We start from the raw sequence: 18,934 nt of genomic DNA, 5'->3' as shown, positions 1-18,934 counted from the left end.
GTTTGAGTATTGCGTTTAAAGCCTTACAGTACTGTATTAGCTGAAAGCATTCTTAATACTTATCTTAGCAAACAAGTTCATTTAAGAAACAAAGACACGACAAAGAAATGGAGCGCCGCATCACCTCAACTAAGAAGAAGTTTTCGAGCTTAAAAGAAATCCTGAAAGGTAAGCTCCCCCTGAAACTAAAGAAAAAGGTTTTGAATTCGTGTTTGCTACCTTGCCTTACAAAACACAAACTTGGATTTTCAAAAACAAAACATAAGCCAAAATACGTTCGTGCCAGCGTGCGGTAGAAAGAAGTATTCTCGGGATTCAATTACGCCACAAACATAAATTGATGCTGAGCAACATGCCGTACAACTTGGAGATGGGCAGGGCACGAGCCCGTTATATAGATTACAGATGGTCTAAACAGTAACCGGATGGACCAAAAGAAAAAAGGAACAAGGGCAGACCAATAGAGTGACGTGCCGACGGGATTGAAGGGATAGCTGGACAAAATTAAATGGCGGTAGCACCAAATAAAATAGGGTGGAAAAAGTGGAGTGGGCCTTTTCCCCGAATAGGCCGCATCTTAGAATGGTAAAAAAAATATTTAAATCTATTTTGTTAAGATGTGGATGAATAAAGCCTTATAATTAGTTATAGTCTACTTAATACTTGTAATTTTGTTAGTAACCAGAGTTCTCGATTGGCTTTGAAGAAAGGTAAAGGACAACATTAGAGACTTAGATTAAAAAGCAGTAAAAATTATAGGCTGTTTTCAAATGTTTATTTTTTAATAGGCTATGTACAATAATATATAAAACCTCTCTCTAAGAAAGTTAATATCGACAATTACGTAACGATAGCTATTAATTACTCCATGCCATGTATTTCATCAGTCCGCTCTTTACTTCTAAAGTAATAATTCATACGTGATTTTTCATGTTTGATTATCCGTTCTTTGTCCAGCTCGTTCGCCCATTTTGATTCCGGTATATTTATTTTAGTACGTTGGGGCACAGAACACGGTGCACTTAAAAGTCTCACGGCCACGGGAGTCACTTTTAAATGCGAACAGAAACTTTGCCACCACACTCGAGGCTCTACCAAATGTACACTGTTCCATACAGCATCTATCTTTCCAAAGAAACCAGTTCTAGTCTTAAACTCAGCCACATTCTTCATAACAACACCTGAGCTATCGGAATGTTTAGTAGCGTAGTCAGATAGGAAGGACATTGCGTCGCCAATTTCTTTATCCGAGAGACTGCAACCAACGTAACGTGGGTCCAAAAGATTTGCAGCTAAATGTATGGGCTTAACGTAATTCTCTTTGCACACTTCAAGCGATAACTTTATACAGGGATACTGCGAATCCTTTTCTAAATTCATCATTAATTGTGCAAAGATCGCTGGTACGTCGGATATGATGGTCTTCTCTGAACGCGCTTCTTCTAACGCTTCGTTGACTGCTTCTAACGTTTCTGTAGTTCTTTGATGGTAATTCCAAGATTGTTCGCTAATAGATAGTGAGCTATAGTAATCTAATTGCTTGAACCTAACCGCGAGTGTAGTTATAGTATCCTTGTTATCCAAAAATAATTTAAAAGATTTATAATAGTCATTCAAATTGGCTTCATCTGGTATTTTAAGGGAATTGATTCGTTTTATATATGCGTCATCTTCGGGGCTATCTAGGACTGGTAGGATTGATTCCTTTAGGAATGTAATATGTATTTTGAGATCATGACTTGAAATTATATGTGAGCTATCTTTGATGAGGTTTTCGAACCAAGAATACAAAGTGTTATATAAACATTGTGTGAAAAAAATATTTGGCAAAATTTTCAAACTTTTCTCGTAATACGGTTTTTCATAAATAAACGTAACGATTTTGTCACAGCCAATTTTGTTAATAATGCTTGTCGTCTCTTCCAAATTTTGTATGTCTTTTGTACCCTTGGCTGTTTTCATCAATTTTATTTCGTAACACACTGGCTTCGGTGTCATTGCGATGTAACATAATAAATGCTCTGAAACGTAAAATAAATCATATTTAGAAAACAATTATTTCACTAAAATCTTCAAGTGTAGGTGTAGGTATTTATTAAGTATTGAGCAGTGTTGACCTAGTGGCGTCAGCGTGCGACTCTCATCCTAGAGATCGTAGGTTCGATCCCCGGCTGCACACCAATGGACTTTCTGTCAACATACGCATTTAACATTCGCTTGTAAGGTGAAGGACATCGTGAAGAAACTGGCTTGCCTTAGACGAAAAAGTCGACGGCGTGTGTCAACACAGGAGACTGATCACCTATTAGGTTGACAAATGATCATGGAACAGATACAGAAATCTGAGGCCTCGATCTAAAAAGATTGTAACGGCACTGATTTTTGTTTTCATTTATTTCGTATTTATTGAAAAAAAACCCTAATACTCATATCGATTAGTACAGTTCAGTCTGTATATAAAGTCCTGAAGCGTGGGTAGACACTTTAAAGCTTCGCCGGTAATCAAATGTTTCTAGGTAAATGAAATGTTTCCATTAATATTTGAGGTACAAAAATCGCTCTTTTGAGACAGCTTTACTAATGTGTGCAACTAATTCAAAAATGCACTGGTTCGACAATGATAACCCAAACACGAATTTGATTGCCTATTAATAGCCTTATTAAAACTATTTTACTGAAGACTTACCTTTAATATTAATTTCCTCAATAAAATACGTAATGGATAACGTACTAGCATTTGCAATTTCTATATCTATTTCGTTATTCAATCTTGAGCAATCATCATCAAAAAGCCTATTAATATCGTGAACTGATGGTATGTTGTAATTAGGTCGCAGAAGATGAAAAGCTTTTTTCCAGTACTTGCTTTCCAATATATCATGAGGAACATCACTCGCGAAAATCGCTCTCGCCAGGGCCCTGTCAATTTTATCATTATCAGTATCAATCGTTTGACGTTTTCTGACACTTTTTTCATATGTTTCCTCTATATTCTCAAGAGGATCTATGCTACTATGAGTAGCGCATGATGTTTCCATGACCTCATCTTCGTGTTCACTATGAACTTCAACTTTAACGGTAGTGACCAGCTTATTTGGCGGAGGCGGCGTATGGATATCCTCGTCATCACTACTTTCTGAACCCGATACATCGGCCAAGTAATTCTTCTTAACATGTGCTGGACATTCGTCACATTCCACCACGATATGTTTTAACAGCCTCGTGGCATTACAATGCTTATATTCCTTGCCACAGTAAATACAGGAGCCATGCTTTTTGTATCCTACTTCACTTATTATTGAAAAATATTGCCAGATGTCGCTAGCAGGCTTTCCAGCTGTCGCTGCTCTGTTCGGGCGACTCAAGTGGGGGTTGACTGCTGGGCGATTGCACAATTTTTTAGAGGTTTCTGATTTAGGCGGATCAATATTCATATGATAACCGTACATGAACTTCTCTTTGACATTCTCAGGGCAATTCACACACCGGCACAGGTGTACCACTAATCTAGTAGCATTAGAACATCTGTACTCTACTCCACAGTACTTGCACGAGGCATGCCTTTTGTAACCTGTCTGCTCTAATATATTATAATGTTCCCAAACTTTTGGCCGCGCGAAAGTTTTCTTTATAACGATTCGAGGGTCATACGAGTTGTTAGGCAAATATCGCTCTAAATCGAGTTCTATAAACTTTTTTTTTATTTCCTCGGGGATTTTTTCGCATCTCTTTATGTGAGCAAGTAAACGTAAAATGCTAATTTCCAATACTTCGAAATTGCAATATATACAAATTGCGTGTTTTTTCATACCTGGCTTCTTAATACTTTTAAAATGTTCCCATACCATATGACGAGTTTTTATATTCTGTCGCACTTCCTTGCGATGCACGAACTGCTTATAGTTCGGGTGAAATATCTTTGCCCTGACAGACTTCGGCAATTGACCTTTGAGAGACTCCCTAATATCTTCGGGACAGTTATCACATTGCACAAGATGTGTAGCGCACCTCGTAGGATTGCTGTTTTTATATTCCCTATCACAATAACGGCATGCAGTATGTTTTTTCTTGCCTGTCAATTTCAACAGTTTGTAATGTTTCCAAATGTCACTTTCGTACCGCGGCATATCTACTTACTTATAGGAACTGAATTATTACTAACACAATATCGCACCATTACATATAAATTATCAGTTTTGACCGAAATAAATGCAGTAAAAATCGTGTTGTTTTCAACGAATGTGACCGACGATTGTGACGCTTTCGATCGGTTTACTACGGGTAAGCGGTTACATACCGGGACGGAGTTGACTGCGTACAGCTATCTCTGTCGCACTAACACATTACGCGGGAGTAGGCGCCGCACGACGGCCATGACGGTTCAGAAAAATAGAAAATCGGCAACGTCGCACGCTGCAAAATATTAAAGCGCGTGCCTGTAATTAAGTTATATTTTAAACTGAAAGTACATTCTACGCATGTACTAATTATTGTACATTTTAAAACATTCAGTACTGGTAAATCAATATTCACAAGCGTGTTACGTTATAAGTTGTGTAATGAAGTTCCTTTCGGTGCATGAGTTCAGTTAGTAGTTATCATATCATATCTATAGCAAACAAATGCTAATGATAAAAGTGTCATAATGTGGTATTTTTAAACAGACATTCAAATAACCAGTTATCAACATTTTAGTTAATAGTCTAGTGATACGATCTGGCTTCGTACATGTTCTATGTATAAAAATATTTCTTATTCATTCTGTGACGTTTTCACAAACCCAATCAATGGCCGTACAACGGATAAACATAGTGAAAACTAATATTTTGTGACCTTGATGGCATTGTTGCTTTAATCGGTGTTTTGAATTTCTTTACTCTTTTTCAACGTGCAAGCTTCACATAGTTGTTGTCTTTATCGTTCACGTGTCAATTGTCAAAAATACAAAGCATTCCTTAGCTAACTTACAGCGCGAAGTTTTTATCTATATTTTATATTTGATAGTATATGAAAGCAATGATTAATGAAGATGGCATGTCCTTTATAAACATCACTTTTTTAAAATTTATAAAAAAATCTTAAAAGCTTTTACTTTTATAACTCATCAAGTTCATTTGATTGTGTATCACCAAATATTCTTAATTAAGACGTGTATAGTAGAAAATTTTAGGGTATATTTTCTACATATGTCGCCAAATAATTTTAGTTCAAGTTTAAGCAATATAAATTAACTAAATGTACAGTAACACCAAAAACCTACTAAGGGATTTAAAATTGGTGTCTGATGTACAGACATGTCTTGATAAAACACAAATTCCTAATTTTTATTAGAGGAAACCGATTGTTCCAGATCCTCAATAGTACCTTAAATTTGCGTTTTATCTGAGTATTTTTTTTAATTAAGTATTTTTGACTATAGTAGGAATGTTTTGATTTAAAGGTATAATAAATCGTTAATTTGGCAAGATAGTAGTACAATTAGATGGATCAACTACAAATATCTGCACAATCATCCATATATTTATATATAACATATCATCATTATCATTACATATCATTAACGATATCATACGCCGGTCTCACCGTCAACGTGCCAAGTCTACTTGAGCCGACTGGAATTGCAAGAGACCGGACGGTATGAGTTTGATTCCATGGAATATGGGCCGGGTGCTGGTATGGGATGCAACCTGTTTAGATAGAATATGTTTTTGTCCCATTCGGTGTCGAGACCCTTGGTCCGTGGGGTCCTAACGCACCTTTTTAAGGAAATATCAAAAAGGTTAGTTGACATCATAGGAGACCGAAGAGCTGGCAGCTACCTCGGAAAAATAATTAGTCTAGCTATTCAAAGTGAGAACGCTGCCAGTATCTTCGGAACCTTGCCTTTTAATAACATATTTTAGTTATTTTATTGTAAGGTTAGTAATTATTTTAATACCTGTATCGTATATTCCATAATAGGCATGCAAATGTCATATCAATTTTTACAATGTCACATAATAAGAACATTAACAAATGTCAAAGTTGAGTTATTTACAATTGGTGTCAAACTTATGGTCTTAATACTTTCCCAGGCTATAAAGGCACCTTGCCTTTAAAAATTTAATCACCTTCCCCTTGAAATAATTACGCGGCAGTGATCTATAGTTTTATAGCCATGTCGTAACAAATTTTTGAATATACATCGTGGTCCACCACGATGTATTCAACGCATGCACTAACGATCGAATATTATTTATTTATAATTGTATAACACACAAAATAGTACTATTTTAAAATATGAACATAAAAGCTGTTTTACAATGATTTTAAATGTATACAGACCGGATATTATTGTACCATACCGGAAATAAAAATCCGTGTCACGCAAGCAAGTTAAGCGCAAAGATAACAATTTTCGTTAAAGAAGGTTTTAAAGTCTCCTGTCGTAGGTCCCGTTATTATTCCAATTTATTTTAATTCATCACGATTTTACGGTTATTTATCGTTAATAATGTAGCCTGGATAACGGTAAATTTTAGGTAAAAATTAAATTTATGAAAATAATATTAAATATAAAAAAGCGGCGCTACAATCTTTAGTATAAAGGGTATAAATATTATCTAAATCTTTTTAATGTCCGCTTCTGTCAATAAAAAACGCAAATGGGTAAATTTGATTGAATGATACACAGGTAATAAACTTAATAAAAAGGCTTCCTCTTGAATGATTAATGGGCTACTTGATAAAAAGGCTTTTATCTTTAAATTTATAAAACGTCAATTATTAAAATTTGAATCTCAGAAGCACTATAGGCGTTTCCCTAATAAAAATTTTTAAAACATCATTTGGCCTTATAGATTTAATTTGTCTTTTATTAATCTTTATAAAAAAATATTTCTTACTTGTAACGTACAAACGGGCGCATCTCTAATATGGTATTCTTGATTTATCTATGACAGCGTCCGATTAAGCGCATGCGCGATGATGCTAGATTAGGCGCCATTATTTTCGTACTAAAGCATTGTTAATTGATATAAGTATTAAGTAGATGAAACCGTTCTTAACCTATGTACATATAAACAATAATAATTTTAAATATAATTATATTTTAAAATATTTTAAAAGTTTGGTCACATTGCAATGAAGAATAATAAAATTGACCAGGCCAAGAAAATTATTGTGCTTTTAAATTTTTTTCCCAATTTTATTACTACGTCATTACATAATAATTACATGTGTATATTATATATTATAAGTGTATAATAAACGTCGTGCACCAAATAACAAATCTACGTAACATAGATAGTCTTAGTTTTATTTCGCGTGAATACCGCAAAAGAAACTCTGCTTCCTGGATGACAATTGACAGGCAATTGAATGATTTTCCACAGAATAAAAATTAAACGCAGACTGCGGTAGGGCAATTTATATAATTCTGTTTTAAATGTATAATTATTATCATCATGGAAAGGAAAAATAATACAGCGGCGTGTAGTATGAAACAGCGGGTACTGTTATAAAAATAAATTGGTTTTGTACGTATCGTTGACGTCCAGAATAATTATTATATTATTGTTATAAGTTATTCAATAACTATTATGTGCTGGAGAGGTCCTCAACACGAATGCTGAGAAATACAAATTAAGTTTTTCAATTAACCGAGTGTATAAAATAAACTGAAATGTGGTTGGACACACATAGTTTATATATATATATATAGTTTTTTAGCAAAGGAGTCTGTCTACCTATGGGATGCCATAGGTACGTCTTTTCCTCAATATGTAATTAAGAGTCTAAAAACATCAGAAAGAAATAGTACAATAACATTACGATGATTGGAAAATAAAACATACAGGATTTCTATTATTTTAGTAATAATATGTTCACTTTAGCAGCTGCCACTCGATTTTTGTAAAAATATTAAGGACTCGTAGCAAAAACGAATTGTATGGCATCTCGATTCTACTTGAACACAAAAAATATTATCAAAACGGCTGGACCGTTTAGAAGGAGTTTAATTACACGCACAGAAGATTCACAAATGTCTGTAAGCCCACAACTTATGATATCGATAATGTATTTCTTTTTATTACCCGCGTCTAACGTACAATCATAAAAGTATGTTCGTAATTTGTATAGGAAAATGTATGGGCATGAATCACCCAACACGATTTGTTTGTTATTGTATGAAATTTCAGCTTCTAATTGATTTTTATTGTTTCAAAACATAGCGAACTAGATTCTACAACATCTTGAAATGCTAAAGTATTGACGAACTACGAGCACGTTGTCCTAGTGGCTTCAGCGTGTTGTTCCCATTCTTTAGGTCGTGGGTTCGATTCCCAGCTGTGTACCATTATGTATATGCGCATTTAACACGCTCTAACGGTGAAAGAAAACATCGTAAATCTTGCCCTAGATCTAAAAATTCGACGGCGTGAGTCAGGCACAGGAGGCTTATCACTGAGAAATCTGAGGCGCAGACCTAAAAAAATGTTGTAGCGCTACTGGTTTTGTTTAATTCAAGAACTACTGTTTCGCAATAAATTTTTTTTATCAATGAATGTATATATATATATGCGGTTTCACCGGCGTTAATTCGGTTTTAGCATAATTGATTCAATAGAAAAAAGTACTTGCCTAATAATCAATGAATTAATGCAGAATTCTTACGTCACCAAACAATATTACAGATCATAGAGCACAGACTCATATGACATCACATAACACTTTCACATAAAGAATAAGCAATATTGATCATAATATGTATTTTATAGTCCGAATGGGCTGTTAGCTTTTACCTTTTGCGAAATTCGCCATTGTTATAATTTAATATGGCAATAAAAACGAACACTGGAATTCCAGACTAACTTTCGTTTTATAGCTATCGAGTTATGAATACGAAATTGCATTAAATTAAATTATATAACACCTTATATAATTTAATGCAATTTATTTATTATATGGTTGCAAGTATACAGAAATATAGCACATTTAACATAATTAAATTAAATAAAAATCCAGCATGCCTTAGACCCAAAAAGTTGACGACGTATGCATGTATGACGTAGACACAGGCGTTACCTACTTGCGTAAAAACAAATGATCGCGAAACATATAATAGAGATACCCAGACTAAAGGTTTTAGCGCCATAGATTTGTTATTTTTACTCTATGGGTTTGTAAAAATCAATCTTGACTATCGGAAAGGTATTCAGTATCTCATAACAACATTCAAATAAACTATTCCGCATGTAATATCAAATATATAAGTAAATTTACGCAACACAAGCTTGTTAAACCATTCATTATGTGAAAGTGTCGTAAATAAAAAGTAGATCTATAAAAAGTCCTTATTCAGACGCTATTAAATTATCCACCTTTTTTTTAAATACCTGAGCAGGTTATTATCACTTACATTTTTATAGTAAGACCATAGTGCAAGAAAAAAAAGGTCACTTTGTGTTAAGTTGTGCCGTTGCTGCGCTGTTTTTGAAACAGCTTATGAAAGCAGTTTTAAATTACGAACAAGAACATTCATTGATCTGGATTCAAAAAACACTACCATTTGTAAAGACTATGAATGTTAATGTAGTTAATTCAGTTTCACTACGCTATTGCAGGGCAAGGTAGGGCTCGTCGCCGCCTCAGTGTATTTAATATATAGATTGATATTTATTCTTGGGTTCAATGTCGGATGGAAATTGTCTCGGAACATTCAATGGCACATAACACTTGTTGAAATCTCCTGTAAAACGGAGGTGTAACTTGTGCAGAGAGTAGAAAGTGCTCAAACTTGGCGAGGTCTAGACATGATTCGAAAGTTAGGTGCAATCTGCACAAACTGGTTGCACTTTCCATGCATGGGCTTTCTGATATCAAGTTAATAAACAAATTCAGCCTCATTGGTCAAATATAACGAGCGCATTAACTTGAGAGTGCAAGACATTAATGGCTTGTCAACGGTTTATTTGATTAGCACAGAACATACTTAAGAAAATTGTGTCGCTTGTTCATTATTGGGGTAGAGTTAATACTGCATATTAAGTTCATACAGTATCGTATATGAGTATACTAGGTATAGCTATATAACATACAATACAAAAATATTATAATACTATGCTGTATGATACATACCGCAATTTGATCTTCACATTACACACCCGGTATTTTTTATTTTTTATTGCTGAATAATATGTATTCAAAGTTTTCGTAACGTAGTAATTAGTCAATTACGGCTATTTAAATATAGTTTTTAGTTAGGTAGTTGTTAGTTAAAATTCAGCTTTTACACCTGGTTAACCTCCTCTGAGTTTTGTAAAGTTTAATAAAAATTGTAAAGTTGTGTTAAAAAGATACAACGTTCACAAAATATTCGTTCATTAAAGTTTTAACTTAATTGCCTTTAATAAATTGAGTTATTACAGTCAATTAATTTGTTATGATAATTCGTAAATTGCGCTCGAAACTATCTCCCATCTCACCCACATAAATAAACCAAGACGCATAACTTTGCATAATAAAACAAAACGTATCGTGATAAATGGAGTGGGATGTAATGCCATAGACAATCTATAAGCGCCATTTTGATTTTGTCAAGTCATCGGCGGTATTTTTTACCTAGGACTGTTTATTAAATATTTATTCTCCATTCCTTTGTATAATCTACATACATTATGTATTTGGAAGGAAGTACAAAAAGAAGTAATATCCATGATTTTTTTGCTAGAGACGGCCGGTGAAATCATTTTTTAACTGAACTTTTTTCGTCCTAATTCTTACAAGTCAATTTATTTATTATTATTAATAGGGGAGTAGATATATTATAGTATATTCTTACAAGATATATTATATTATAGTCTTGATATATATTGCAAAAGCAAGCGATGCCTACTCACGATATCTGATATTGAGCAGCACCTGCCTCGGGTCGTGCACTATAATTGCAGGCTATTTAAGTTTTATTGTAAGAAAAAACTGATTTATTTATCCTTCCTAAGCTTTTGTATACTATTTCCATTTTAAGTTCAGTATGTAACTGAATACACATTTAGCTCTGAGTAAAAGTATTATTTGTCAATTTACAAACTAATGGAGATAGGAGGATTAAACATCTAATATGTACACATTTTTTTTATATTTTAAATGTTGCCAGAAGATTGAGGACCATTTGAGTTTAAAAAATAGCGGCACAGACTAACATTATCTGAAATATTGACAGTTGACTTTTTTCTGAAAAGAATAATATCAAACTATTCTGTCTACAGACGTAGGAGATGTACTTGTGTAAAAACCGGTAAACGGTATATTAAAAATCTTATCTAATCCAATCTAAAATCAAATCTACTCATATATTGAAATTCTAATCCAATTACATAACATGATATTGTTTCGATAAACCCAAAAACTTAATTGCATAACTACTTTCACAAAAGTATTTATAAAGTGACTGTCCATCCTTTCGCTTTCTGAAGAGGTTAAGCGTGGGATTATCTATTTTGTACGTTTATTATGTCCAAATAAACCACTTTTACTTTCGTATAAGAGCAATGATTAACACTGCAGGTTTTGCTTCCTTACGATGGCTTGTTTTTATGTACGACTTTAGCGAGACTAATGTTATGATTATTAACTGATTTCAAGACCTCGAATGCTTCGCTGTATTTTTATTTTATTTTAATGAAATGCGGAAATACGATTTTTCAATTTAAGTTTGTCTGGAAGAAAGTCATTTTTAAGCATTATTATTTGATAAAAAAATCTTATTTATTGACACGATATATAAGAATTATTATTATATTTATCTCATAAACGTCTGTTACAGATCCAATTTAAATATAAAACACTAATCTCAGAGGTCGATTTGGCAAAGAAAATTTGTAATTGGGCCATCTTCTTAATAAGCGATATTGTATTGCGTTCAGAACGAGTAATGAGTACACTATACACACAGCTTAATTGTTATTCATTTATTAAATGCTCATTTGATTATCAATGTCGGTACTCATACATCGGATCTAGGCGTAGTAATTGCGATCGAAACAAATCGCAAATTACAAAGTGTTCACTGTTCGGTATGCGTAACTGTTAAATTTATTTATCAGAATCAAAATTCATTAGCAAGGACACACGTATGTGTAATTGAAAAAAATACTTTTTTTATGGAATTTCTGTTGGCCTTGACGGCCGAGCTCGGGCTGTTTTGGTAAACGTACCTCGGCCGGATTGGGGCTTTTTCCAGCTACTACGTATAGTGCAAGGACGTCTCTTGCGAGATATTATTATAGAAGCTTTGATAGCGGTTTCTTGCTTTTGTTTCTATTAATTTTTATTCTTATACCGAAAATGTAACTAGCTATAGTTATTTTTATATGCGTTGACAATTTCAAATGAAATGTCAGAGGAGAAATGCAGCGAGAGTTTGGCGCCAAATCACAATTAATTACGTTAAATGAATTATAGTATAATTAGTAAACACCGCAGAGTTACGCTGATTTATTAGCTGAATGATTATTATTGCGAATAGTGAATGGTAAAAAGCGTGAACATGTGTCGTGTACACTTTCAAATAATTATTGATATTTACATGTACGTTACATCACTTATTATAGAGGAAAAGATTACAGTAATTAGCAATATACATCGCTACCATGTTTGTGTATAATTATTTAACAATTATGTAACATGTTATTATTGTACAATTTCCTTTAGGCAGAAAATAGTCTTGGATATTTTTTTTAAATTCATATCGAAGCAAGTTAAGGTTGGGAGTAAAATACTTTCGGCGCTTTCGCTATTTAATTATTAGTTTGTATGATGTTCTTTTGTTTTTAACTCGAATCATTATTTCGCTGAACCGAACTTAAGACTGAGTTAGTTTCAATAAATGTTAGCCTAATAGCAACAGGATGGCTAAATAAAAATAATTATAGTAACAATTAGGGACAACTGTATCCTTAATGAACATCTTTCCTGTTACAGCGCAGAGGAATGAGTCATCCACGTCGTCTCGGAGTGCGAGGCTTTCCAACAAACAGAAATCCTCAGAGCAGTGAGACCGCTCCGTGAAGCTTGTGCCCAGGAAACTTCAGAGCTTCTGGTATGAGCTAGGCTGGTTTAAATAGCCAGGGCTTTACCCACAATGGACCAAATAAGGTGCTGGTGCAGAAATTGAGTCCACACTATCGTATACACCTATAAAGCGGCCTGACCACCACTAAGGACCACGATTACAAAATGTTTAGTACGTTTACATAGTAAACTAAATTGTATAGTCCTGTAATATCGAAATAATATTGTTTATAATCAACCATTGACACAAATATGTGATTATTGTTTAGTTTTGTGGAAAATGCGACTAAACCAAATTACACTGAACATAAATTATTTTAAATAATTCGTTTGTCTTGAAAGATGACAGTTGGGTGATTTAAAGAACAAGCAGCCTTGTCCAATCAAAAACCAATATCAAATTATAATTAAATGCAATTATATTTATTTTGTCACATATGTATAGAGCAGTGTTGGCCTAGCGGCTTCAGCGTGCGACTCTCATCCCTGAGGTCGTAGGTTCGATCCCCAGCTGTGCACCAATGGACTTTCTTGAGATGAGACTATGTGAGAATTTAACATTCGCTCGAACAGTGAAGGAAAACATCGTGAGGAAACCTTTGATCCAGAAAGTCGACAGCGTGTCAGCCACAGGAAGCTGATGATTGTTGCCAATTAGATTGACAAATGATTATGAAACAAATCTGATGCCCATATCTAAAACGGTTGTATAACTTATATGTTTTATTCAATGTATGTCAAAACTTATCTTAGAACCCATTTTAGAACGTTGCCTCCGTTGCTTCACGCTCCCCTTATACAGTAATGTTCTGTAATCTGTGGTTAATTAAATACCATGCGTATCTATTTTTTTTAAACAGTGGTGCAAGATTCTACAGCCGTGTTGGATCCTTCGGACGGATATATTATGTCTGCTTTGAAATTATAATCACCCAAATAGCATAATATTAGCGTCACCCTGTCATAATAAAATGTCAAATCATTAATATTGTACTCAATTAAAGTGTATGTCTATAAACATAGAATTAGGAGAAATGCGGAAATAGATAAATTACACACGATAAAAGCACTGAAATGCTAATAATAAGTTATCTAAGATTTAATTGAATGTAGATAAAACTTGCTTGGTACGTTCCTTAAATATGTTAATTTTATTCCTGAAATAGAATTGTGAGAGTTATACTTGTGTAATGTAAATAAACTCTTTATACTCTTTATAACGTCATTCCTTATAACCAAAATTTGTTTAGTTTAACTCAAAACCCATACATTAATTCGTTCTTTATAACGCAACAGCCATACTCTATTACGAAGAAATATTTTCATATTCAGACATCAACCACATACTAAAGTGTGATTGCAAAACTAACCTTTTGAGGTGCCGAAATTTCTAAGAAAGACACCTCATAAACAGCCGTCTCGTCTTTGTTATTGTCAATTGCATTAACACATTGTAGAAAAATTCTTATTGTTTCATGAATATGATTCCACCACATTCCAAGACATGCAAAAAATACTCAAAAAAATACAAAACAAAAATTGGCATAGCAACCAAGTTAACAGAATATATGTGTTTAGAATAATTTACCTATTCATAGTAATAAAATTAGAAATTAATGTAATTGGTTAAATTTGTATTTTTTTCTCTTCTCTCCGTTGAATGAGTACTCTTTATAACAACAAAAAAATCTCGGTCATATGAAGTTCGTTATAAAGGGTTTACACTGTAATTATATATTTTAATCTCTAACTCGGTTTTAAATGCGTAACTTAACGTAACTTCCAAAATTGGCGACTCGTAGGAGTGAAATTGTAATAAGCCCTTGTTACCTCATGCAATGGTATGTGCAAAACACCAAACATATGTGACTTAGACGACCGGCGCTGGTACTTGGTAACTTCCAGTCCAGCGATCACGATACCGATAATGATAGCGTTAACGATCACGATGTGTTTGTTTAAATTCTCGATGTAAATCCCTCAATATCCGTAGTCAAAAAACTCAACTGTCACTAAATCGTGATCGCAATCGCTATTGCTACATCTACACTTTAGTTCTAATCATTAAAACGACCACGGGCTCGCTAGTAATAAGGCACAAGTAGAAATGTGACTGACTTTTGAGTGTGAGTGACTTTTCATTTTTATATAAAACCTTTTTACCGAAAGTAGCTTTCTACTAGCTTCGATCCTGATATACACCTTTCACTTCATTTCCTTTCATTGAATTCCTCATACACGACCGTTAAGGGGTGTAATCAATACACAAAATAATTTGCGATAAAAACACCAATATAGGTTGAACCTGTCGAAGAAGAGAGAAATGGCATCTCTGTAAATCCGACATCACAACAAAGACGGAATAAGACAATGATCTCCCGTATCAATTTAAGAAATCTTAGATAATTTTAAGCTAACTGACAACATGTCCGAAAATCTGGAGTAAATTGAGAAAACAGCTTCTTGGAGTTTCTCAGCTCAGAGCACAGTCATAGTCTGTGTGCTAAAATTACATTTAACACACACAATCTCGTGGCACATTCTATATTTTTTATGTTTATATATAGACGATATTTTTTTTAAAGAAATCGATTTCGTCCAGGCTTCTGTCAACCAATAACTAAACAAACATATCTAGATTTAATATGTTTTTTTTTTAATTTCAACCATCCGCAATCAGCCTCTTAGATTTTATCGGATTTTTTTTAAGGTACACATCATCATAATTCTATAGTATATAATCTATAATAATAGAAAATAGTTTTAAGAATATTCTCGTAAAACCGTAAACAATTAAAAAACTGGGAACACGAATTTAATAAAGTTATTTAGTTTAATTTTATAACAACACAACACAAAGGTTCAAAGATACGCAAAACTAATTATGGATCTGACAAATCATTATACATTTCGATCTACAGAAATATAACTTCAGTAATCTCCACGTTATAGAGGGGAAATACAGTGTTATATGTGTGTTAGTAATCGCGTTATAGGGTACCGCGTTATTAATGTATATAACAATTAAGATGTACCAAAATATTACAAATAAAAACACGTAAGAGTTTTGTAGCCGGCTACAAATTTTAATTAAGACTTCATATTTAAAAATAATTATTTGCTTAACAATGCGGATTAAATAAAAATATCAGCGGCGCTATAATTTTTTAGGTCTGGACCTCAAACTTCTGTATCTGCTCTATGAGATCAGCCTCCTGTGCCTGACACGCCGTCGATAATTTGGGTCTAAGGCAAGCCGATTTCCTCACGATGTTTTCCTTTACCGTTCGAGCGAGTATTAAATGCGCACATAAAAATAAAGTCCGTTGGTGCACAGCCGGGGATCGAACCTACGACCTCAGGGATGATAGTCGCACGCTGGAGCCACAGGCCAACATGGCTCAATGTGGATTAGGTAGGTTTTTTTTAGCCACCTACGGAATACACCAAGCTCTGAATGAGTAGGGAAGAATGAGAGGTACATGTTCATTAGTTAAGTATATAAATGTTTCATCTATTACCTTTTTTCTAGGTCATATGAGTTAGAAACCAGATATAACAAGATATTGTCTTTCTTCACGGATTCTTTCACTACTGATATGCTCCAAGAGACATGAAGATTGAATGATTATATGTGATGAAACATTGAAGATGTGACCCGATTTCTCTTAAAATAAATTGTTATAGATAAATTATAATTTGTAAGTAGCCTAACGAGATAGAACAATGAATCTCATAGTGATTTCATTGTATTAAAAAGTGTAATACAGTAAACCACCTTATAACACGGTACTCTTATAACGCATTTTTATATTAAACGATTTTAGTCCCTCGTACAACACTGGTATATCACACGTTAAATTTCTGTACTGTGACACACTGATTTGTTTTATCATATTTCATAAGAAAAGTTAATCGTGAATTATTTGCCTATTATGATAATGATCAAGAAACATACAGAAATGTTAGAATGTTAGAGGTTGTAACGCCACTGGTTTATACTATATAATGTATTTTAGACCTATTAATTACTTAATATTTTTTACATTTTTTTGCAAAATTGTCCCGTTTTGAGAAACCGCGCGAATATTTGAGCAGCAGAATGTAAAAGAATGTGGCAAGAGTTTCATTTTTATATGAAATCGGCACCAGCTAAATTGTTAAAAAATAAATTTGTTCTTCTTTTCAACTAATTTCACATTTTGAGTACATATTGTGATTCGTAACGTTTAAGCTTTAACTATAAAACAGTGTTTTTTTTTCATTCATATTATTTGACCTAAATTAAACCAATGTCCCTTTTTGAGTCAATGAATAAATGGTTACATTAGGCATACACCGTGTACAAATGCTATCAACAAAACCAGAACGTATAACAAATAATTTCAATTATGTAATAAAATCGTTTCCGATCTCCTTAAATATATCATTAAGACATGACAGCCTAATAAATTATTTTTTTAAGGTTATTGGCGCCTAAACGCAAACAGTTATTCGGCCAAAACGTCATTTATCACATCAATTCTAATTAATACCGATAAAATCAATGATTATCTAATCTGTAGAAAACGAATTTTTCTGACGTTATGTAGCAAATACATTATGCTTGAATTTAGCATTCAGAGTGCGAGAAAGTTGGTATTTGGGACAATTAAATTGTCTTTAAATTATGTGCATGTGTGACCCCAGAGACTTTTGGAATTTTAAATTTAAACAATGATAAATAATTCTCTAAATGCTCTTATAAAGTCGCTATAAATTTAATAAATATTATATTATATATTTTTGATATATTACTAAGTATTTTAATCATGTATTACTGACAACAATGAATGCTATTAGGAACAAATACAAGTACAATTGTAGCCTAAAGTTAAATAAATCTGACGACATCGGCTCAATTGTCAACTTCAAGGTCAAATACGAAGTTCAAAGCCACGACCGATGCTATGTCTATTCTGTAGCGAAGCAGACAAGACGTCATAATCTGCTTGCCGATACTTGACTCGCCCTTTATTTGGGATTGATAGCAAGAATAAAAAATCAATTGTCTTTAGCAGTATTGTGAAATGTAACCTTTAATTAACTTAAAGATTCGTTCATTTTAATCTCATAATAAAAATAATTTAATTGAATAAATTTTGAATTTCAAAAATCTTTCACTGATTGCTCAATCGAATCCTATCATTGAGTAGCATAAACTAGTATATAAACTAGAAGTAGTATAAACTAATATAACTAGATATAAGAGTAATAACTTAGTATAGAAATTAATATTATTATTCAGAGCATTATAAAGTATGTAAATATATATTGTAACATTGCGTGATAAAAGCAATAAATACAATAGCAGTGTGGTATATAAGAGTGACAAGGATATGAAAGTAAATGCTTAGACGGTTTGGTCAAGTAGAAAAGACGAATAAGAAGTGGATTACCATTAGAATAGAATTATCCGGCAACCGTGAATGGTGAAATGTGGTCGTGTTATCGAAGAAACCTTTACAAAATCCAGGACATACTAGAGTACGGGCACGCCAAAAGTACTTATTACGATCATGCATGGTGAATTTCATGCAAGCGGATGAAGCGATAGAGGAATGTCAGAACCGCGGCCAGCCCCGTCGCCTCTGCCTAATCTTCTATAGATATGAAAGTATTCTAAGTTAAAATTATAGTTGCGTTGAATTAATAACAAGATTGTCGTCAAACATCATATTAAATGCTTATTCATTGGCTCGCGATGATAATTATAAATTGCCTTCTGGCTTGGACAAATTAATAGGCAATCACAATCCAATCATAATTAGATGATCGTGTTGATATCTTCATATCTTGCTACGGCTAATTACATAATGGAGATCAAATTTGTTTTTTGTTC

General features: G+C 33.3%; 2 protein-coding genes across 2 annotated transcripts in view; both read right to left on the bottom strand.

Moving 5' to 3' along the window:
• LOC123715485 (heparan sulfate 2-O-sulfotransferase pipe) overlaps positions 1-18,934 on the bottom strand; it is a 66,748-nt gene that overhangs the window by 29,569 nt on the left and 18,245 nt on the right. The gene's annotated exons all lie outside the window — the stretch shown is intronic.
• On the bottom strand, positions 774-4,247 carry LOC123715484. The gene is made up of 2 exons (XM_045670507.1): positions 2,687-4,247; positions 774-2,021 (listed from the first exon to the last, which is right to left on the bottom strand). Exons 1-2 carry the CDS (start codon positions 4,125-4,127, stop codon positions 862-864), a joined length of 2,601 nt encoding a protein of 866 aa, XP_045526463.1. The 5' UTR covers positions 4,128-4,247; the 3' UTR covers positions 774-861.

Source organism: Pieris brassicae, chromosome 10, assembly GCF_905147105.1.
Source record: "Pieris brassicae chromosome 10, ilPieBrab1.1, whole genome shotgun sequence".
NCBI lineage: Eukaryota > Metazoa > Arthropoda > Insecta > Lepidoptera > Pieridae > Pieris > Pieris brassicae.
This window is presented reverse-complemented; position numbering and strand designations above follow the sequence as displayed.

Coding starts and splice junctions, on each gene's coding strand:
- LOC123715484 (XM_045670507.1), bottom strand. CDS start 4,127: ATGCCGCGGTACGAAAGTGACATTTGGAAACATTACAAACTGTTGAAA. Junction 2,022..2,686: donor TGAGGAAATTAATATTAAAG/GTAAGTCTTCAG, acceptor TTTACGTTTCAG/AGCATTTATTATGTTACATC.